The following is a 20,939-nucleotide window of genomic DNA, read 5'->3' as shown; positions in this document are numbered from 1 at the left end:
AAAATATTGATGAAAGGACAAAGATTTTGACTGATCACGCTTAACATATTTAATGCTTCTTGACACATCCTGCAAAAACTAAATTTACCTAAATGCAAATTTATTACTAAAAATTCTTCAAGGAGAGAACAAAAGAAGTCCCTCAACTCTTTATTTGATTATAGACAAGATCTTAATATATGCAGCAGTAATAGAATATATTTTAGCTGAATATTAATTGCCTGAAACAAATTAATTGATTTTAAAAGAAGTATTGAGTGATATAAAACAGGAATTACATATGGACTATATTTGTGTAGTGTTCAGTTGAGGGAAGTTTTCCTGATGAACCAGTCATATCAGGTTTTGTTGCTAGCATGGATACTGATAACATGCTTTACCATAAATTGCCACAGGAACAGTAATGAACACATTGCCACAGGAACAGTCATGAACACATTTCCACTGGAACAGTAATGGACACATTTTATGACTGCCAGTTTTGTACAAAGTGAACCAACAGTATCTTATCAACAAGTTTTATTCTGTGCTAATGTTATATTGCTTTTTGTGTTCTTTTATCTGTTAACCAAAGTGGTTTTAAATTAACATCATGATATAAGAGAGATTTATATCTGAACAAAATCAATCAATCCATAAGCCATCTGAACTATACAATTATTCTTTATCTATTAATCACAGGCATTTTATGATCCCATACTAATTTGAAATTCCAAAGCAGTTCTTAATGACATGGATGAATGAACTGATGAACAGACAAATGTTGCAAAGAACTAAATAGGACAAGAGTTAAATACAACTTTCTAATGGTGCTGGTTTATAAATAACAGCTCTAAATTTGAAAATTTAAAAGTCCTCAGTGAACAGAAAGTTGTCAAATTTCTCAAAACATTTATCCCACTATTAGGCATACCTACAGGGAGAATGGATCCCAGACACATAGACACACAGAAACACAGAAACACAGATGCACAGAAACACAGATGCACGGACAAGAGTAAAACAGCATACCCCCTATCTTTTGGAGCATGGCAGCATATCAAGGAATCTGAATACAAATAAAACTTTAAAGGAAACCTCATTGAAATGAGTCAAGAAGTTAGCAACTTATACAATATTTACAGTCTGTTGACTGTGACTTCTGACCTTGTTGAACTGGAAAAGCAATTTTGCTAAGTGAACTCCTCTAGGGAATTCAGAACAATGGGCTTAATTTCTATGGTCATTTAAACAGACACCTTCACTCATGCAGTTAAACTGCTTTGAGAGAATTTTTCCTTCACATTATCTTGTGATAAAATTTCATAGACATCCCTAATCTTTACTTAAAGTACTTACTGTAGGACACCATCATAATCATCTATGTTGTATCAAATCTGACAAAAGTATCGTAATATTTCAACAATACTGAATTACATCTGTGTATATTGAGTAAAATAAAGTGGTATCTCAACAATTCAAGCCTTCTTTTGTAATAATTAGTATATCTGATAATATCCAGTAATTACAAGAGAATTCATCTTCTATCTTAAGAAATAGATTGGCACTAACAACTCAGGTTAATTCATAGCCATTTTTTTTTTGCTCAGAAGTAAAGAAAATATATTCTTTTTAGATGAAATTTCAATCTGATTATGATTTATATAGCTAAGTAGCTTAGATAATAAATCCTGAGTACACTTATTTCTAACCATTAAACAGCTAGAACACACAAAGAACAATAGTGAACAGTTACATAATGTCTAATTCATTATTCTAATCACATTAAAATAATATTGTCACACTAATTAAGCAACATATGGAATACTGGTAGTTTATACTGGCTAGACCTGCAAAAAAATACTAGAAATGTTTGACTCCATAAACCTTTACCACTAGCTAGACATGTGAAGAATTCTAGAAATTTTTGACTCCATAAACCTTTAATACTGGCTAGACTTGTGAAGAATTCTAGAAATGTCAGACAAAGAAACTCCTTAAAAGCTTAATATCAGATTCCTGCAGCCAAAGTATTATTAATAGATCAAACTTTGATGCTAACAATTATTTACCTACAGGAATTATTCCTAGGTTTTATCCTTGCTCCAGTCTTTGAAGATAAAATTGGTTTCTCTTTCTAATATTACAAAACCTTTTACTGAAGCTTGATAATCCCTTATTAATATGACCAAAACCATGAAAGCCTTGAATGCTCAATTCATGACAAGGTATCAGTACATAGTGACTAAGTCAATATCCTGTATGATTTTGGAGAAATGGTCATGCCACAATCAATAAATAAAAACCAAAACTAAACTTGATATGTCAGAAAGACACAATGATAATAACATATATGTCTAACCTTGAACAGTCAGGGCTTGGTGGATCTCTGATTTAAGTATTGGTTTCCTTAGTGTGAATATGATTTTAGAAACAAATAGTCTGTCTGAAGTACTAAAATGGAACTTTTAAATCACAGACTTAAAAAAAAAACTGGTCAAAATTACTTGTCACAACGCTACACAAACAAGAGCAGTACTCTATGTCCCCCGCTTAACAGCAAAAGTGATATTTCATGGAAAATTAGTAATGAAAAGAAACCAATTTTAGGCCAAAAAATTCTATTTCCTTAAGTATGTGATACCTTGACCTTTGACCTACTGACCCCAAAATCAAAAGGCATCTTCCTTACCTCTAACATTATAAGCCTTCAACTGTCCAAGTTTGATGAAGGTATCGAAAGTAATGCTCTAGATTTCAGTTTTCAGCCCAAACACTTTATTTCAGTAAGAACATGTGACCTTGAACTTCGACAAACTGACCCCAAAACCAATAGGTGTCTTTCTTACCTCATAAACTTCAAACCATGTCAGATTGATGAAAGTCTATGAAGGTGTTTAAAAAGTTATACCCAAGAAACCAATTTTCAGCTAAAAAAATTATTTTTCATTAAAACGTGACCTTGACCTTTGACCTACTGAGCCCACTTCCTTACCTCATAAGCCTTTAACTGTGTAAAGTTGATGAAAGTCTATGAAGGCTTTCAAAAGTATCTCAAAAGGCAGGGGACAAACTTAAGGAAATTTCAAAGCCAATTTGGCAGTCATTATATATCATATGATTGAAACAAATGTAAACCTGATCTATAATTCATTAAGGAGTGTAGGAGGGTTATTTCACGGAATAAGAAGTTAAATGCAAATTATTTAGCAAAATCATCAGGAAAGCAGAACACAAAGTCAACCTGTGACCAATCAAGGTACATACATTTATGTCATAGGTTACGTTTTGATTGGAAGTCAATGTTTTGTGGATCTACCATACTTTGAGGGTATATCTTCCTCTTTAAACCTATTCTACCATATTTTGAGGGTATATCTTCCTCCTTAAACCTATTCTACCATACTTTGAGGATCTATCTTCTTCCTTAAACCTATTTCAACAGTGTAAACTACTAGTATAATAAAAATGTCATCTCATAGTTGACAAAGATTGGTTTGAAATTAATGAAAATGTCACAGAAAGTCTAATCAGATAAAATGTCAGTCATCATCTGGCACAATTTTCTCTCTACAAATGTCAAAGGGTAAAGAAATTCATTTGTTCATTTTTCCTTAAAATCTGTATTTAAACTGAAACCATACAAAGATTTATTTAATAATTCTTCAGATGTCAAATACTATTTTCTCCAGAAATTAGCCATAAAATTAAAATTGAATTACAGAGAAGAGATAAACAAGCACAGTATACAACATTATTATCTGTCTGGGAGCATGGACCAAGTGCACCGGTAGGGTAAGAGATAAATAAGCACAGTATTTAACATTATTATCTGTCTGGAAGCATGGACCAGGTGCACTGGTAGGGTAAGAGATAAACAAGCGCAGTATATAACATTATTATCTGTCTGGGAGCATGCACCAGGTGCACCGGTAGGATAAGAGATAAACAAACACAGCATATAACATTATTATCAGTCTAAATGTCTGGTTGTTCCATGTTATAGCACATTTCCTAAAACTAATCATTCTCCTAACACCTGTGATCACGGAACAGGAAGTGTAAAAGATTTTAATATGTTTTTACCACTAAAATTTCTTGACGTGTTAGACATTAAATTGGTTGAAATTTTACAGGGAAAAAAACGACTTGAGACAACCAGGAAGTTGGCAACTTTGCTGTAGAGTGAAGCTAAATTGAATTAAGTGTGAAAATGATGACTTTACCTTGAAACACCTTTATGAATTGTCATAGCAAAATCATAGCTATGTCACTGAAAATCAATGAATTGTCAATCAGATAGGCAATAAAGGCTTAAAACCAAATGTCAAACAGTTATAAATCAAGACTGGTCCATCTGACTCAAGATTTATCTATCTAACTCAAGACTCATCTATCTGACTGATCCAGAGCTAAAAGAAATATTACATAGATGGTATTGATGGATTGAATGGATCTGGTAAACTCTCCAACAAAATATATTACTGAAAAGACCTTATCTGTACTATAGAATGCTGACCAATCATTTTATCATTACTAAAATATATACATCCTCCTGACAGAACAACTAATATTAAGTCAGATTACAGGCTGCCTACACTAAAGGTTTTTTATCAATGATTACAGTAACAAAACTTTGGAGTACGTTATCTTAGATTACCACAGTAAATTAAAAATTGACATGTTTTTTTATTATTTCTGAGTCACTTAGACTGACATTTCTATATCAAAGTGAATTGTAGGATTTCAGGATGTCAAAAAGAGTCTTGAAGGAATAATTAATCAACAAAAATGGAAATGGGAAATTGTATTCTTGCATGCTGAAGATACTGACTTCCTGGCAAGCAATTTTCGGAAATAGCCAGAAAAAAATACTTCAAAGCTTAAAGGATCTACCATATACAATATTCATAATTAATGTAATGTACATTTGTACTAAGGAACAATTTCATAATTATGATTAACATATGTACTAAGATATAATTCAATAACATGAGATACATGTGTACAGATGGTTAATTTCACATGTTCTGAGGTTCACATTAGTGTTAAATGTTGATATTTACATGTGTTTGAAAGACAAAAGGAAAAAAAATGACACTGAACTCTGTAGATATCAGTTTGAACTTTAGTCTCAATACTTTACATGATTTAAGGTTTTCCTATGATGGACAGAGCTATTGGTACTCTTAATGGAAAATGGACCTATGTCATCTGATGTCTCTGCTAGTGATACACACTGTGACTGTGATATATTGCTGATGTCTTTGCTAACAGGTGATACACACTGTGACTGTGATATATTGCTGATGTCTCTGCTAGTGATACACACTCTGTGATATATTGCTGATGTCTCTGCTAACAGGTGATACACACTGCAACTGTGATATATTGCTGAAGTCTCTGCTAACAGATGATACACACTCTGACTGTGATATATTGCTGAAGTCTCTGCTACCAGGTGATACACACTCTGACTGTGATATATTGCTGATGTCTCTGGTGATGCACACTGTGACTGTGAAATATTACTGATGTCTCTGCTAACAGGTGATACACACTGTGACTCTGAGTCTGTATTTGAACTTCAAACAATCACTTCCTCACTGCATATGTCTTAACCTAAATCCGCCACTTTTCAAAAGTCAGAACCATCTTGAGCAATTTATGTTTCAGAGCATCTGTTTATATAGGAAGTCCCTATAAACTCATAATTGCAAACTTAAAATAAACAATTACAGAGATATAACAATCTCAACCAACAAGTTTAATACAATATTTAAAGTTATTCAAGGAAAGCTACCATTCTGCCGACAAGATCAACAGGATGTCAATTTGACGTAAAAGCTGAATAAAATGCCAGATAACATGTTATAGATCCATACAATCTGCTTCCATTCTTCTCACAAATACCCTTTAAGATATTAACTCTGTAATTAGCACCATAAACTATTCTGCTTGAGAGATCAGAAATTTCAAACTAATATCAAACAGCAACTTTCTCTGATGGGTAACAATTACCATTTGCTCTTTAGTAATAGATCATTAGCTGTTCTACAACATGTATCCTACTAAACATGTTAGGTAGTAAACTGGTCATTAGCTGTTCTATACTGTGTATCCTACTTAACATGTTAGGTAGTAAACTGGTCATTAGCTGTTCTATACCTTGTATCCTACTTAACATGTTAGGTAGTAAACTGGTCATTAGCTGTTCTATACTGTGTATCCTACTTAACATGTTAGGTAGTAAACTGGTCATTAGCTGTTCTATACCTTGTATCCTACTTAACATGTTAGGTAGTAAACTGGTCATTAGCTGTTCTATACCTTGTATCCTACTTAACATGTTAGGTAGTAAACTGGTCATTAGCTGTTCTATACCTTGTATCCTACTTAACATGTTAGGTAGTAAACTGGTCATTAGCTGTTCTATACCGTGTATCCTACTTAACATGTTAGGTAGTAAACTGGTCATTAGCTGTTCTATACCGTGTATCCTACTCAACATGTTAGGTAGTAAACTGGTCATTAGCTGTTCTATATCTTGTATCCTACTAAACATGTTAGGTAGTAAACTGGTCATTAGCTGTTCTATACTGTGTATCCTACTTAACATGTTAGGTAGTAAACTGGTTATTAGCTGTTCTATACCTTGTATCCTACTTAACATGTTAGGTAGTAAACTGGTCATTAGCTGTTCTATACCGTGTATCCTACTTAACATGTTAGGTAGTAAACTGGTCATTAGCTGTTCTATACTGTGTATCCTACTAAACATGTTAGGTAGTAAACTGGTCATTAGCTGTTCTATACCGTGTATCGTACTAAACATGTTAGGTAGTAAACTGGTCATTAGCTGTTCTATACCGTGTATCGTACTAAACATGTTAGGTAGTAAACTGGTCATTAGCTGTTCTATACCGTGTATCGTACTAAACATGTTAGGTAGTAAACTGGTCATTAGCTGTTCTATACCGTGTATCGTACTAAACATGTTAGGTAGTAAACTGGTCAGTAGCTGTTCTATACCGTGTATCCTACTAAACATGTTAGGCAGTAAACTGGTCAGTAGCTGTTCTATACTGTGTATCCTACTAAACATGTTAGGTAGTAAACTGGTCATTAGCTGTTCTATACTGTGTATCCTACTTAACATGATAGGTAGTAAACTGGTCATTAGCTGTTCTATACCGTGTATCCTACTAAACAGGTTAGGTAGTAAACTGGTCATTAGCTGTTCTATACCGTGTATCCTACTAAACATGTTAGGTAGTAAACTGGTCATTAGCTGTTCTATACCTTGTATCCTACTAAACATGTTAGGCAGTAAACTGGTTATTAGCTGTTCTATACTGTGTATCCTACTTAACATGTTAGGTAGTAAACTGGTCATTAGCTGTTCTATACCGTGTATCCTACTTAACATGTTAGGTAGTAAACTGGTCATTAGCTGTTCTATACCGTGTATCCTACTAAACATGTTAGGCAGTAAACTGGTCATTAGCTGTTCTATACCTTGTAACCTACTAAACAGGTTAGGTAGTAAACTGGTCTGTAGAATGGCTGATGATATATTGTACTTCTTATACCTTTGTTTTCTCCTCACTTCAGTAAAATTGATAAGATGATTTAGCCCTTACAAAACTTTAGGCTACTGTTTTTTAATGTTTAGTTTTACAAAATTATTTCACTAAAGTCATGAGTAGGACAGAAAAAAAAGAGAGACATTTTAGAAATTTTTTTTTTAAGATTTTTTTTTTAAAGATTTTGTTAAAGATAACACTTTTCTGAATGTATTTATTATGGTTTTAAGACAAAATAGGTTGCGTTTGTGTTTGTGCATTTGAAATTGTGTTGTTTTCTTTCTGTCTGACTTTGTTTCAACCATTCTGCCTTCTTTTTTTCCACTTTTTCCTAAATATTAAACAAAAACAGAGTTGAACATTCTTTTCATTATTTTTCAAACAGTAAATGTATAGGTATATACCCATAGGCAAATCAGTTGCCACTTCTGTGGAAGAATGAATCATACTGTGGCCCTGTCCATGAATGTAAGCACTATTTCCATATATTTTTTCTATTAATGGATCCAGATCTAATTAATCAGATATAGCCTGGCCTATCATAGAATCAGTTTGGGCCTTTATAAATTTGTTTATAATAGTTTTAAGACCAGAATCAAACACAATGATGCAGAACCATGAATGCATCTTTCCATTACTCGCTGTTCAGATCTCTTGGTATCAGACTTGTATTACATATTCCTGAGCGGGTGTACATTAAAACATGGAAGCTAAAAGATATAGTGTGCTTCCTTTTTGCCTATTCCTGTTTTTGTTTCTTGGCAAATGGCTATCATTTTTCTTCAAAAGTACAGGGTAAATATCAAGCTATGACAGAAGAAACTTGTTTTTGAGGAAAAACAGTATTTTCATGAAAAATAATGCTTCAGAAAAGGGGTCTATTTTATGAACTCAAAATAAAAGTGAAAGCAGAAAAGTCTATTTTTAGTTTGACCTGTCCTGGTGTACCAAAGTTCATGCCTTTTTTTCTAAAATGGACCTAAAAATTATTTTTGACATTTCCTTTACTGAAAAACATGGTTAAAAGTTACATTGAAACTCCTTGTGTATTTTTTAAAAAATCATGAAAATTTAAGGTATACTATAGAAGCCTATGGGGCAAAGAATACAAGACTGAGACCTCTTTGCTTCAGGTACAAGATCACAATTAATTCCCCTTGACTTTTCGTTGTATACAAATATAGTTCCCTTTTTTTAGTGTATTTTCTTCCTGATTTTTTTTTCTTTGCTGTCATAAACTTTATTGCTTAGTATTTACTGCAGAAATGTAGGGCAAGGATCAAATTAACAAAGGATTTTGTTTTCATTCTGTAATTTTATGTGGAAGTTGTAATTTGGTCCTATGGAAGGTCAAAATTTAGGACATTTGGCAGTGGTCAGTTTTCATGTCTATGGGGTCTCCGAAGCAAAGTTGCTAAAAATAAAAAATGATGGTGAATATTTCTGGCACTGTTATAGGAATTTGCTTTTATACATATTTCCATATGGGTAAAGTTTCATTCAGTTTGAAGCGGTGGAATTTTTTTATGTGTCAAAATGGGTCTGTTGAAATGCACTACGAAATTGATTGTGTCCTCGTACCTTCAAAGTATTCCAAACAAACTTTGAACAACATGGTTTTTACCGAAAAAAACTGCTATGTCTTTCAAGCGCAACAATGATTAAGGTACCAGTATTGCATTGCATATCCTTGAGCAGGTGTACATCAAAACATGGATGCTACAAAAATATAGTGCATTTTCTTTTTGCCTCTCTACAAACTAATGTTATGTCAAAACATATGAACAATGACTTATGAAATAGAGCAAACATCACAATATAAGATGACAAATTTTTTTAAAAGAAAATCTATCATAATGACATAAAAATGTTCCACTGAAAAGGTTGGTTTGATGAGTGCAAAATGAAAGTGAAAGTAGAGAAATTGGCTATTTATAGTTCAAGACTACTTTTCTGTCTGATCTTCGTGGATTCATAAAATTTTCTTTGCAGGAAATTATTTTTCACATGTCCTTAAAAATGCTAAAGAAGTGAAAGTTTTATTGAATCAATTTACATATTTTAAAAAAATCCTAAAAATTTACACTTCAATATAGAAGCTTAAGTCTATGGGACTATTAATACAATACTGAGACCTTAAGACTATTAATAGATATAGCCAATCACCTTTAACCTTTTATTTTTTTTGAAACAGCAAAGCACCGAGTCGGTCGGAAAAAATGAAAGAAAAAATTAAACGAAAGTCATTTTATTTTTTTTCCAAATTGCTATAAATTAGGGTCGGCAGATTCGTAAAACTAAAAATAAAAAACCAATGGCCTTATGATAAATAGGAATTATATCATCATTAACACAGTTAAAAGCAGAATTTACCTCTGATAACTGTACTTTTATTGAAATCAAACTGGTCCTATTTTAAAGTAACTTGAAATTATTTAAAAAAAATTTAAAAAAAACATGTAAAAAACCTGCAGTAGATTTGGCTTGTTTTTATATTTTAGTGTTGAAATCAAACAAAGTTTAAAACTAGTATTGACAAATTTTGGGTCCCTTGTGTACACAAATCTGAAACCAAAATATATTCTTATGATAAAGAATATCCAAGAAACATATAAATTTGTTTTTAAACTTCATGGAAGTTTGGACTTTGGACCCTTTGGAACTCCAGGTTGACCATTTTTTTATTTTCAACAAGATCAAAAATAAAAAATTCTACTGGTAAATAGACGATTAGTTCAAATATATTGAAGAACCCAAACAAATAAGTTTAGATGAAATCAACCGGTTTGGACATTTCGTTAAATTTACAGTAATTTAAAATAACAAGAGTTCTAATTCAAAATTCTAAATAAAATCAATGATCTCCAATACTTCATGACTATAATCTAATTCAATTAGCAATTTATATAAAGTTTATAAAGATGATGTTTATTTTCTCCCCTTTGGTTCCTTATTTCTAATGTATAAAAGACAAAAGCAACATGGCCCCCCCCCAAAAAATTATCTTTTTTTGACATTAAAACAATAAGGTACAATAGAGCTTCATTCATTAATACTGAAGTTATTGTAAGGAATACAAGTGTCTACAGGCGATGACGACATTGCCGTAAGATCATACAACCACAAGGTTAATATACAAAAAATTCAACTGCTTTTCCATTCACAAATAGAAATATAAAAAAAATTAAAGTATCAGAAAGCCTCTTTACATACTTAAAAACTTATTATTATATATATCAGTCAAAATTTCCTGAAAATATTTTTGTTTAAGTTAATACAAATCCATTAAAAAGGAGCTAAATGTACAATGTGTTATCTCTATGTATTAGTTCACAATAGTAAGGAGGTTTTTATTATCACTAGTAGCACTATACAGACAGTGCCTCAGATCTAGATAAGAACAGGAAATGTTACAATGAACCATAAAGCACAGACAGACTTGGCAGGGAGCATTAAACTACCAAAACTTCAACTCAGTGTCTGGTATTTGTTCCTGGATTACATTCTTTTGATTTCCACTAAAATCTTGGTTCCCTTGATTACTCTCTCAAGGTTATCCTAATAACACAGGCAGCAGGGTAATGCCCTTAGATTATTTTAAACTTATTTGTTGTGTATTAAATGTAATTGATAAAAACATATCCTTGGAGTCAGACAATTTATAGAATCCTACTGTACTAAAAACATATCCTTGGAGTCAGACAATTTATAGAATCCTACTGTACTAAAAACATATCCTTGGAGTCAGACAATTTATAGAATCCTACTGTACTAAAAACAAATCCTTGGAGTCAGACAATTTATAGAATCCTACTGTACTAAAAACATATCCTTGGAGTCAGACAATTTATAGAATCCTACTGTACTAAAAACATATCCTTGGAGTCAGACAATTTATAGAATCCTACAGTACTAAAAACATATCCTTGGAGTCAGACAATTTATAGAATCCTACTGTACTAAAAACATATCCTTGGAGTCAGACAATTTATAGAATCCTACTGTACTAAAAACATATCCTTGGAGTCAGACAATTTATAGAATCCTACTGTACTAAAAACATATCCTTGGAGTCAGACAATTTATAGAATCCTACTGTACTAAAAACATATCCTTGGAGTCAGACAATTTATAGAATCCTACTGTACTAAAAACAAATCCTTGGAGTCAGACAATTTATAGAATCCTACTAAAACTTGTAAACAATGGCATCTGTATAAAGGATAATAATAAACCAAGTAATAGCTGTTCCTAGCTGTCTATTAACTTTAATTGTAGTTTAAGATACTTAGTATATTGACTTGTACTATATTGAGACAAGATTTCTGTTCGTTACATACTTGCTATGTAATTGAAGATGTAAATGTTATTATAGTTGTCAAAAAACAAAATTAAATTGATAAAGTGAAGAAATGCATGCATTAATGAAGCAGTAACAAAAGATAGATCATTTTTCTTTAGTTATGGTATAGATACTTGGATAAATGTAGGAGTCACAAATATAACTGCTCAATGAGAATCTGTATTCTTGTGAACGAAATTCAAACCAGTGAAAGTAGTAATTTAAAAGCAAAAATTCAACTTTACAGGTTGCTTACTAATATAATGATATATTGGATTAATTGTGTCAGTGTGAAGATACAAATGTTTACCTCAACAAATATGACAATTGGAAATCTAAATTATTATTTTTGTTCAAGATTTATATTCATTATAAAGTGTCCATCATTATTCAATTGTAAAACAATATTTGGTTGGGAATATGTCGGATAATTGTGAAAGGCATGTTACAGTCGTTAGTAAGAGAGAAAACGAACATCTTCTTCTGTGTGGAGCTGTTGAATTACGTTAATTGCAGAGTGTTCCCAAATATATTATGGACGGGCGGTTGGTTGCATTACTATATCCCATCGCAATTTTGTTGTTGAAGGGATAATAAGATAGTTAATATATTCCTTTAAACACATCTGTAAATGATGTTTTTTGCTTTGTGTAAAGTTTCATTCAAATCCATGAAGTGGTTTACGAGATATGTTTACGATAACTGTGGAATAAAACTGTTAAATTCTAATTATATATTTGTGTTGGAATCATATTTATTGATGCATGTCATTATATAGTGACGTTTAATTCAGTAAAGTTTCATTTAGACCAAGAGGTACAGGAGGACTTCTGCCAAAGAGAAATATTGACAAAAACGTTAAAGTCTAATTATTTTACTCTCATGATATTTGAGAATTGAGAAAAAGTTGATTTTCATTGGCATCTTCATATAGACTTCCTTTTTTGTAAAGTTTCGTTAAATTTGTGCAGCAGTAAAGGATGACTTAAGAGAAGTGAGAAAAGTGCATGAAATGTAGCTGTATCATATATTTTTGGTAGATTCTGCATATTTCTGTAACATGTTTCTATATTTATTCATCAAAAATATTTTTAAATACATGAAAGACAGTTATGTTTATCTAAGTTTTTCTGAGTAATATTCATCTCTTAAGAATATTAATTTTTTTCTGTCTTCTTAGTTTTTCTATTGTTCTGGTTTACCTAGTTTAAGAGCTGCCATCCCGTGCCAAGAGCAAATTATCATCCTCATTTCAGCCAAACAAGTGACTTGTCTAATCAGCAACCGTTATTTCCTTGACTGTTACCTGTGTAAAGTGACTGGTTCCCCATGTTTAGCTTTCAATTATTTATCCCATCTCCCATGTGAGATGGGAATGACCAAAACTGATATACTTTAGGCAATGTCCATATAACAAATCAGTTAGAAATAGTAGCCTGCCTGCCTGCCAGCCCATGACTGGCTATTTTTTTGGCAGGGCTGGCTAATTTTATATAGCCATATAGTAATTACATTGAAAAATTGTATTCAGGACTGGCTAGAATTTGAGTGAGTTTCCTACCCTGTAACAAATGTCAACATAAAGGCAATCAAAGTGCTGTTAGCACTGGAGGTTTTTGAATCTTGTGAAATTGTAGCATGAACAAAATTTCAAAGATTACCTGAAAATAAAACTGAGATCATACATTTGCAAGTGACATATTATTAAGAACTGCTTTTCCCCAATATGTATAAATGACTGTCAGTTCATACTACTGATCCAGTCTCACACACACATTTACAAATTTTGTTCCATTTCACTTTTTCAAAAATTTTTAAAGCTGTCCAAAAGTTAATGTACATTTACATTCAAAAACTATATTAAGGGTAGGTATATCCTACAATGTAATTATTATCAAATAAAACCAATTTCAGCTTAAGAAAATAATTTCCTTGATGAACATAAGATTTTCAACTCGGTGGGTGTTTCTAGAAAAGCAGAGGACGTTTACCCTACCGGTGCACCTGGTCCATGCTCCCAGTTTTTAGTGGAGTCCGAGTTGCTCATATGCTTTTGTTACTATGTATGTATGATTTTAGTTACTTTATGTTCTTTGTTATGTATGTCTGTTTTCCATGTCTGGTCTTTGTCCCTGGATTACATTCTTTTGATTACTGCTACAACCTTGGTTCCCTTGATTATTCTTTCAAAAAATGGAAATATTTATCAATTTGAATTATCCCGCCAATTTTACTTGGTTAAAATCACTGCTCTTCACTTCCTGTTCATAAATGGTAAAATATTACTGACAGGATGGAAAATTTGACTAATAAGTGTGTTAAATGAAACATTCTTAACACATTTTACACTTCTGGACACATTACCACAAGAACTAAATTCTCTGAAAGCAAATTTATTACTAAACATGTTTCAAGGCCAAAAAGGAGTCCCTCAAATTTCCAGTTGATATGATGACTACACCTTTTTTTCATTTGAAGAATAATAGAATATCACTGAGCTGAATAAATGCAACAAACATTTCAACTGGTTTTAAAGGAGGTATTGAATGATATAAAAGAAATTACATGTGAACTATATTTTTGTGTAGTCTTCAGAAATAGTAGGGAAGTTCCAGTGATGGACCGGCGACATAAGGTATTTTGATTCTGGAGGATCAAAAACCCAAAAAGCAATAAGTTGGAATCAATCACATCAGTACAGGCAATGGTGGGTCAAACCAAATTTTGTAAGGCACTAACATGGCTACCAATCATGCTATATGATGATGAGCACAATACTAAACAACATGTGTGTACATTAACAAACACATCCTTCAAATGGTCACAAGTGGTATTTATCAGTCAAAACAAAAAAGGTTCGGAAGAACGCACAAATAGCACAGAAGTTCCCAAGCAAGGACAAAAAATAACACTCATCGGGATCAATATATGGAACAAATACTGCTAATAATCATAATGTACACTTCTATTCTCCATACAATACAAGTGTATTCATGACAAAATTCTGGAAAAGTCGCAGGGCACTTATACAGTTAACTTTACTGTTCCATTTGTTCAAGAACATGACCCCACCTATGAAAAATATATATTGGACTGTATTATTAAAGCATTCTAAGATAGGAAAGGCAATAATTATTTTAATCCATGCAATGATGTCAGTTGCATCAGTTTGTTGTTCATTTTTCATGACACTAAAATTTTCCTGCAATTTGTTAGAACTGTTAGAACTCTTATAATTCTAGACTTTATATTTTGAATGATATCTGATGTGAACGGATATCTGTACCCAGGATTTGCATAGCTGGAACTTTTTTCCCTTTGCTTGAAGGTAAGTTGGCTCTATTTTTGTTTTATTTAAACTATCTACATCAAGAGGCTCTCAAGAGCCTAAGTCACTCACCTAGTTTAATAGCTTTAAAAAGTTGAATACCAGTATGTGCAAAATCTATAAAAGGTCCAATACCTTTGACCAAATTTGCACAGATGATATTAGTCAGGATACTGGACATTTAAACATTAATCATCATTCTACTTACGTTAAATTAGCAAAAAATCATTAAAAAATGCAATAAACAGATTTTTTCCAAATTTGCCCCAATAATAGATCTTTAAATACTTTTACATAAATATTTTTAAAATATACATTAATCATCAATCTGCTATGGTTTGTTAACAAGCAAAAACAAGGAAAATGGTCAAAATAACACTTTCTGGGGCCATAATTCAAAGAAGTGTCAACAAATATTTCTGAAATTTGCACAAAAAATATATATTGAAATATTAAGCATTTTATTACGGAAATTTACAGTTATCATCAATCTGCTTTCATTTTTTAAAAAAGTAGGTAAAAACTTATAAAAATGACACATTCAAGGGCCATAACTCTAAAAAAGGTCAACAAATTTATTTAATATTGCACCAATAATAGATATTGTAATACTGAACATTTTATCAATTTTCATTCATCATCAATCTGCTTTCTTTTTCTAAATAACAGGCAAAGAACTGCCCAAAAAAATTAAGAAAAAAGGGCAATAACTCCAAAATTTGTATATTGATTATCTTGAAATTTTCAGGGAAAGTAGATCTTGTTGCACCGAAGAGCCTGAGATGTCTTAGATTTCATCTTTCTGTTATGATTTTTGCAATATTAACAAAAATATATATTGTGATACCCCTATGTTCTATTTTCAGTAACAGTGACCATGTTCTTGGGAGGGATAATAATGGATACAATTTTGGGAGATGACATGCCAAGGATGATTGTCATCAAGTTTCATCAGATTCTGTTCAGTGGTTTCAGAGGAGAAGATTTTAAAAGAAAAGTTAATGACAGACCACAGACCATGACGATGAACATGAAGACGGACATCAAGTGAGGTGAAAAGCTAACATAGCCTTTTAGGCAAGCTGAGCTAAAAAGGGTTTGCTTGATTAGATGTTTATTGGTTCCACCCATCTTTCTACAACCTTTATTGTGTGTGAAGGACCAATCAAAACAGGCCGACTGGATACAAAACCAATATATATGCACACTATCAAGTGTAGAAGAGAAAGCTTACCATTAGAAAAAACACTTGGTTACAGACCTAACTCCATTTAAGTCACACATAGCAAAGAAATTGAAACTTTCTCAAAACAACATCAAAAATAAAAAGTCATAGTTATAAAAATTCTAGAGTCATTTGGCCTGGCATTGACACTGGAGAACAAAGTACTTTTAAAATCCCCTAAAGCATGTAAGCCAAGAGTAAGAAGATGAACTGATATTACCGACAGTATTTCCACATAATTCTTAGTACTATAACTACATGTCCTACCAAAAACATGTACAGAAAATCATGATTACAAATATATATAGTATGGACTAATTTCCGGTGCTAAACAGAGGAAAAATTTTGACCTGGGCCCCATTAAATCTAAAAACTGTTTAAATGTTATATTTTTTTATGTTAAAACAATTAAAACATACTAAGAAAGCAATGGTAATCATACAAATTTGTTATCAGCACTGATTATATACACAAATGAATATAATGCATATATTTTATGGAAAAATTTGGGGCCATGGGTCTGGATCTGCCACTGATGGTGTTAATATCTATGATGTAAAAAAAAACAAATGACAGCTTATTTTATCAATAAATCATTAAAATTGTTTGTCAAATATATAACTTTGTCCTAGATTTGCTACAGAAACAGGAGTTGTCTCCTTTTGGTTGCTAAGTACATTATAAAGCTATTCCAATAAAGATTTATGTAGATAAAATTTGAGAATGTGGTAAATTGTTTAATGCATGAAAGGGCTAGTTATGCAACATTTTTAATTTATAACCTAACACTCTTTATTTAAAGGTTCAACTGTAGATGCATGACAAGTTTAAATTTTGTGTGATAGAGCTGATTTCTTAGTTTTTGTGTGTAATCATTAGAACTTCACAGTCAAAGCACCAAATATTAAATTGTTTGGATCCAGTTTTCCCCTTTTCTCTTCATGAGTTTTTTCAACCTGAATAGCAGAAAAAAAGAAATCTCATAATATGAAAAAAATAATGCAATTTTAAATTTAGTCAAATTTTCTTAAATATGAAGTGAGAAAAGAAAAAAAATTCTTATTTCTTATACTGATAACTATTATTCTGCACGGTAAGGTTCATTGTACTGATACCTATTGTATTGCATGGTAAGGATAATTGTACTGATAGCTATTGTTTTGCAAAGTAAGGATCATTGTTCTGATAGCTATTGTTTTGCACAGAAAGGATCATCATACTGATAGCTACTGTCCTGCCAAGTAAGGCTCACTTTACTGATAGCTATCGTTTTGCACAGTACAGATTATTGTACTGATAGCTACTGTTTTGCACGGTAAGGATCACTTTACTGATAGCTATTGTATTGCATGGTAAGGATTATCGTACTGACAGCTATTGTTTTGCACGGTAAGGATCACTCTACTGACAATTATTGTATTGCATGGTAAGGATCATCATACTGACAGCTATTGTTTTGCAGGTAAGGATAATCGTACTGCTAGCTATTCTTTTGCAAGGTAAGGATCACTTTACCGATGGCTATTGTATTGCATGGTAAGGATAATCGTACTGACAGCTACTGTTTTGCACGGTAAGGATCACTTTACTGATAGCTATTGTATTGCACAGTAAGGATAATCGTACTGACAGCTATTGTTTTGCACGGTAAGGATCATCGTACTGATTGATAGCTATTGTATTGCACAGTAAGGATAATCGTACTGACAGCTATTGTTTTAAATGGTAAGGATCGTCGTACTGATAGCTATTGTGTTGCACTGTAAGGTTCATCATACTGATAGCTATTGTGTTGCACTGTAAGGTTCATCGTACTGATAACTATTGTTTTGCAAGGTAAGGATAACTTTATCTGATAGCTACTGTATTGCATGGTAAGGATCATCATACTGATAGTTTTTGTTTTGCATGGTAAGGATCATCATACTGATAGCTATTGTTTCCCATGGTCAGGATCACTGTACAGGTAGCTATTGTTTTGTAAAGATCATTGAATTTGATACTTTTTTTTCAGTTGGGGTACTTTTTATATTGAAATTATTTCATTTTAAAGTTGTACGTTGAAAAATTGCAATTGAAAAGAAATCAACCTTTTGAGCGGCTATACATCAGTGTTGATATTATGTAACTGTATTGACGACTGTTCTTTCATCTGAAGAGAACATGTTACTTAGTCTATAAACCAGTTGGCATAAACATTGTATAATATTGTTGAGTAAATAAAAAGTACATGAATCTTACAAAACTTCACTTTAAGTACAATCTCCTTCCAAAGCTGTAATCATTTACGCATCATAAAGTATTTCATTTCAAAGAGAAGCTATGACTTTGATAAGATATTGTAATGTTTAAAGTTAGCTGGTACTATTTCTCACAGGAAAAGCATACACCTTGAATACATCCAAAATATCCTAATCTTGACCTGATCATGATTTTTTAATCATAAGTACATATCTATAAAGACTTAAAGATGTTTGAATTTATCTGTTCAAAGGAATCCCAGACAACCACTTACATGCTGTTTAATTAAAAATATTTAAATCAACCCATACAAGTTGTAGGAGGGATAGTTTTTAAATGGCTTAATGAAGTCCAAAGTTTATATTGAGCAGACAAATTGTAAAATTTTGTTGCTGAGTGGCAAAAGACAAAAAGAACATTTAAGTAGGGAAATGTTTGTTTCCTGTAAAACCAGGACAACATATGGTCCTCACAAAGATAAACACAAAAAATTGATTTTATACTGAATAGCAGATCTATAACAAAAATCATATCATCACAACGATAAAAAAGAAATACTACAGCACTAAATGAGCTGCATGATTTTGTGGTCTACATCATCCAGCAATAAATAATACAGTAAACAGCAAGAGCCATGGGTTGTGGTAGAAAGGTGATATAATGTGCATCAAAACACCCAATTTCACAACTGTATTGTATACTTAGTGGGTGTGTCACCAAAAAAGGTCTTTTGTCCCTAAGAAATACACTATTGCCCTGAGATATAGCCTGAAGGCAAAAAGAGGCTGACTAAACTATATTCATTGTGTTCAGCACTAAAATAGTAAAAGCAAACAGTATTTGATAACAGGAGAAAATTGGTCTAAAAAGTTGAATTGAATATTCTTTGCAGTTGGGAATGTTTGTTGTATCAGCTGAGCTATATGTAGCTTTATTTCTTTTATAACAACAAAGAACTTATTTATTTAGTATATCATATATGGACATGGTAAAGCATATCAACCTCCTACCTCTCCCTCTCTCATTATCACTTTACCAGGTCCATATATATAAAACAATGTATAAAAGTTCATAACTGATGAATGATTAAAAGCCACATATGATAGTAACTACAAAATAAACAGAAAAAAAGAATTATATCCTTACATGAAAATTGGGCGGCTCACAATCACATTTATAGTATTAAAATTAACTATTTATATTAGACATATTAAGGACTTACTAAACTGGATACATGTGTAAGAAACTAAGGTAATCTTACCTTGTGCATCCCATTATGTCCTAATGAAATGAACACTTTAAACTGACATACAGTAAATATATCATCATTATAACACTTATAAAACCTGCACAAAACTCAATCAATTTAAATTTCTTCACAATGTAAATTAGCCCAATACATCAATCTCATGTTCACGTCAATCATGGATCCAATCTGCATATGGATCAAATTTACAGGAAAGAAAATTGTACATCAGTTCTGAGAGGTTATTCCTACTATTTCATTAATGTACATATAAGTGGCCTTGTTACCATAACTTCACAAATTGAGAATCAATATAACATTTAAATAAGATCTAGTAATTCTACTTTAAACAACATCCTCCATTCAGTGTATATAACACACAGCAATTCTATAGAATTGTGGTAAAAACTCTCCAAGTCATAAATGTGTGTCGCTGGGAATTCAATCAAACATTTCCCCTGTAATCAGCACTAATAAGTTCTTACAGTATCAAGTCATGTTCCATATCCTATCTGTTCTATCAACATTGCAAGATAAAGTAACATGCTCATCAGATGTAAACAAGATAAAAATAGAATTTTATGGTTCTCCCTGTTACTCTACAAAGTGTGTCAATAACCACTCAACCTCCAACACATCACAATATTGAATTTTTCTGCCTTGCTGTACAATGAACCAGCACTTACAATATGGTTAGAAAAAAATTCTTCCTTGTATGGTATGAGAGGTATTAGAATAATGATAGATATTACAAAAGCATTTCAATCAAGTCTAATCACCAACTAATGGACATTACAGAATATTGGTAGATTTTTTATCAAAATAAATTGCTTGACCACTTATTGGAACTTGATATGAATATCTCCTAGGGAAAGCAGTTTGTTTAGCAGATCAATTCAATATCCATATTAATATGAAGTTGTAAATTCTTTATTATTTATTGACCCTTGTTGAACAGCTCAGAATAACAAATAATTTTATCTTTACCAGGT

General features: G+C 31.9%; 1 protein-coding gene across 4 annotated transcripts in view; it reads right to left on the bottom strand.

The window, feature by feature from the left end:
- Window positions 1-20,939, bottom strand: part of LOC148615468 (cytochrome b5 reductase 4-like) — a 70,429-nt gene that overhangs the window by 37,798 nt on the left and 11,692 nt on the right. Inside the window, exon 1 of one of the 4 annotated variants that reach the window (XM_088590363.1) lies at window positions 20,433-20,467. The exons of 2 other annotated variants lie outside the window; for them this stretch is intronic. In XM_088590363.1, the coding sequence (XP_088446489.1) occupies window positions 20,433-20,452 (20 nt within the window). In that variant the 5' untranslated portion in view covers window positions 20,453-20,467. One more of the 4 variants, XM_088590364.1, reaches the window with a different exon arrangement.

The sequence above is a fragment of the Perna viridis genome, chromosome 6, assembly GCF_037379345.1.
Source record: "Perna viridis isolate PV_CMFRI_1.1 ecotype Kerala chromosome 6, ASM3737934v1, whole genome shotgun sequence".
In the NCBI taxonomy this organism is placed as follows: Eukaryota; Metazoa; Mollusca; class Bivalvia; order Mytilida; family Mytilidae; genus Perna; species Perna viridis.
The sequence above is the reverse complement of the archived record's forward strand: the minus strand, read 5'-3'. Positions and strand labels throughout refer to the sequence as shown.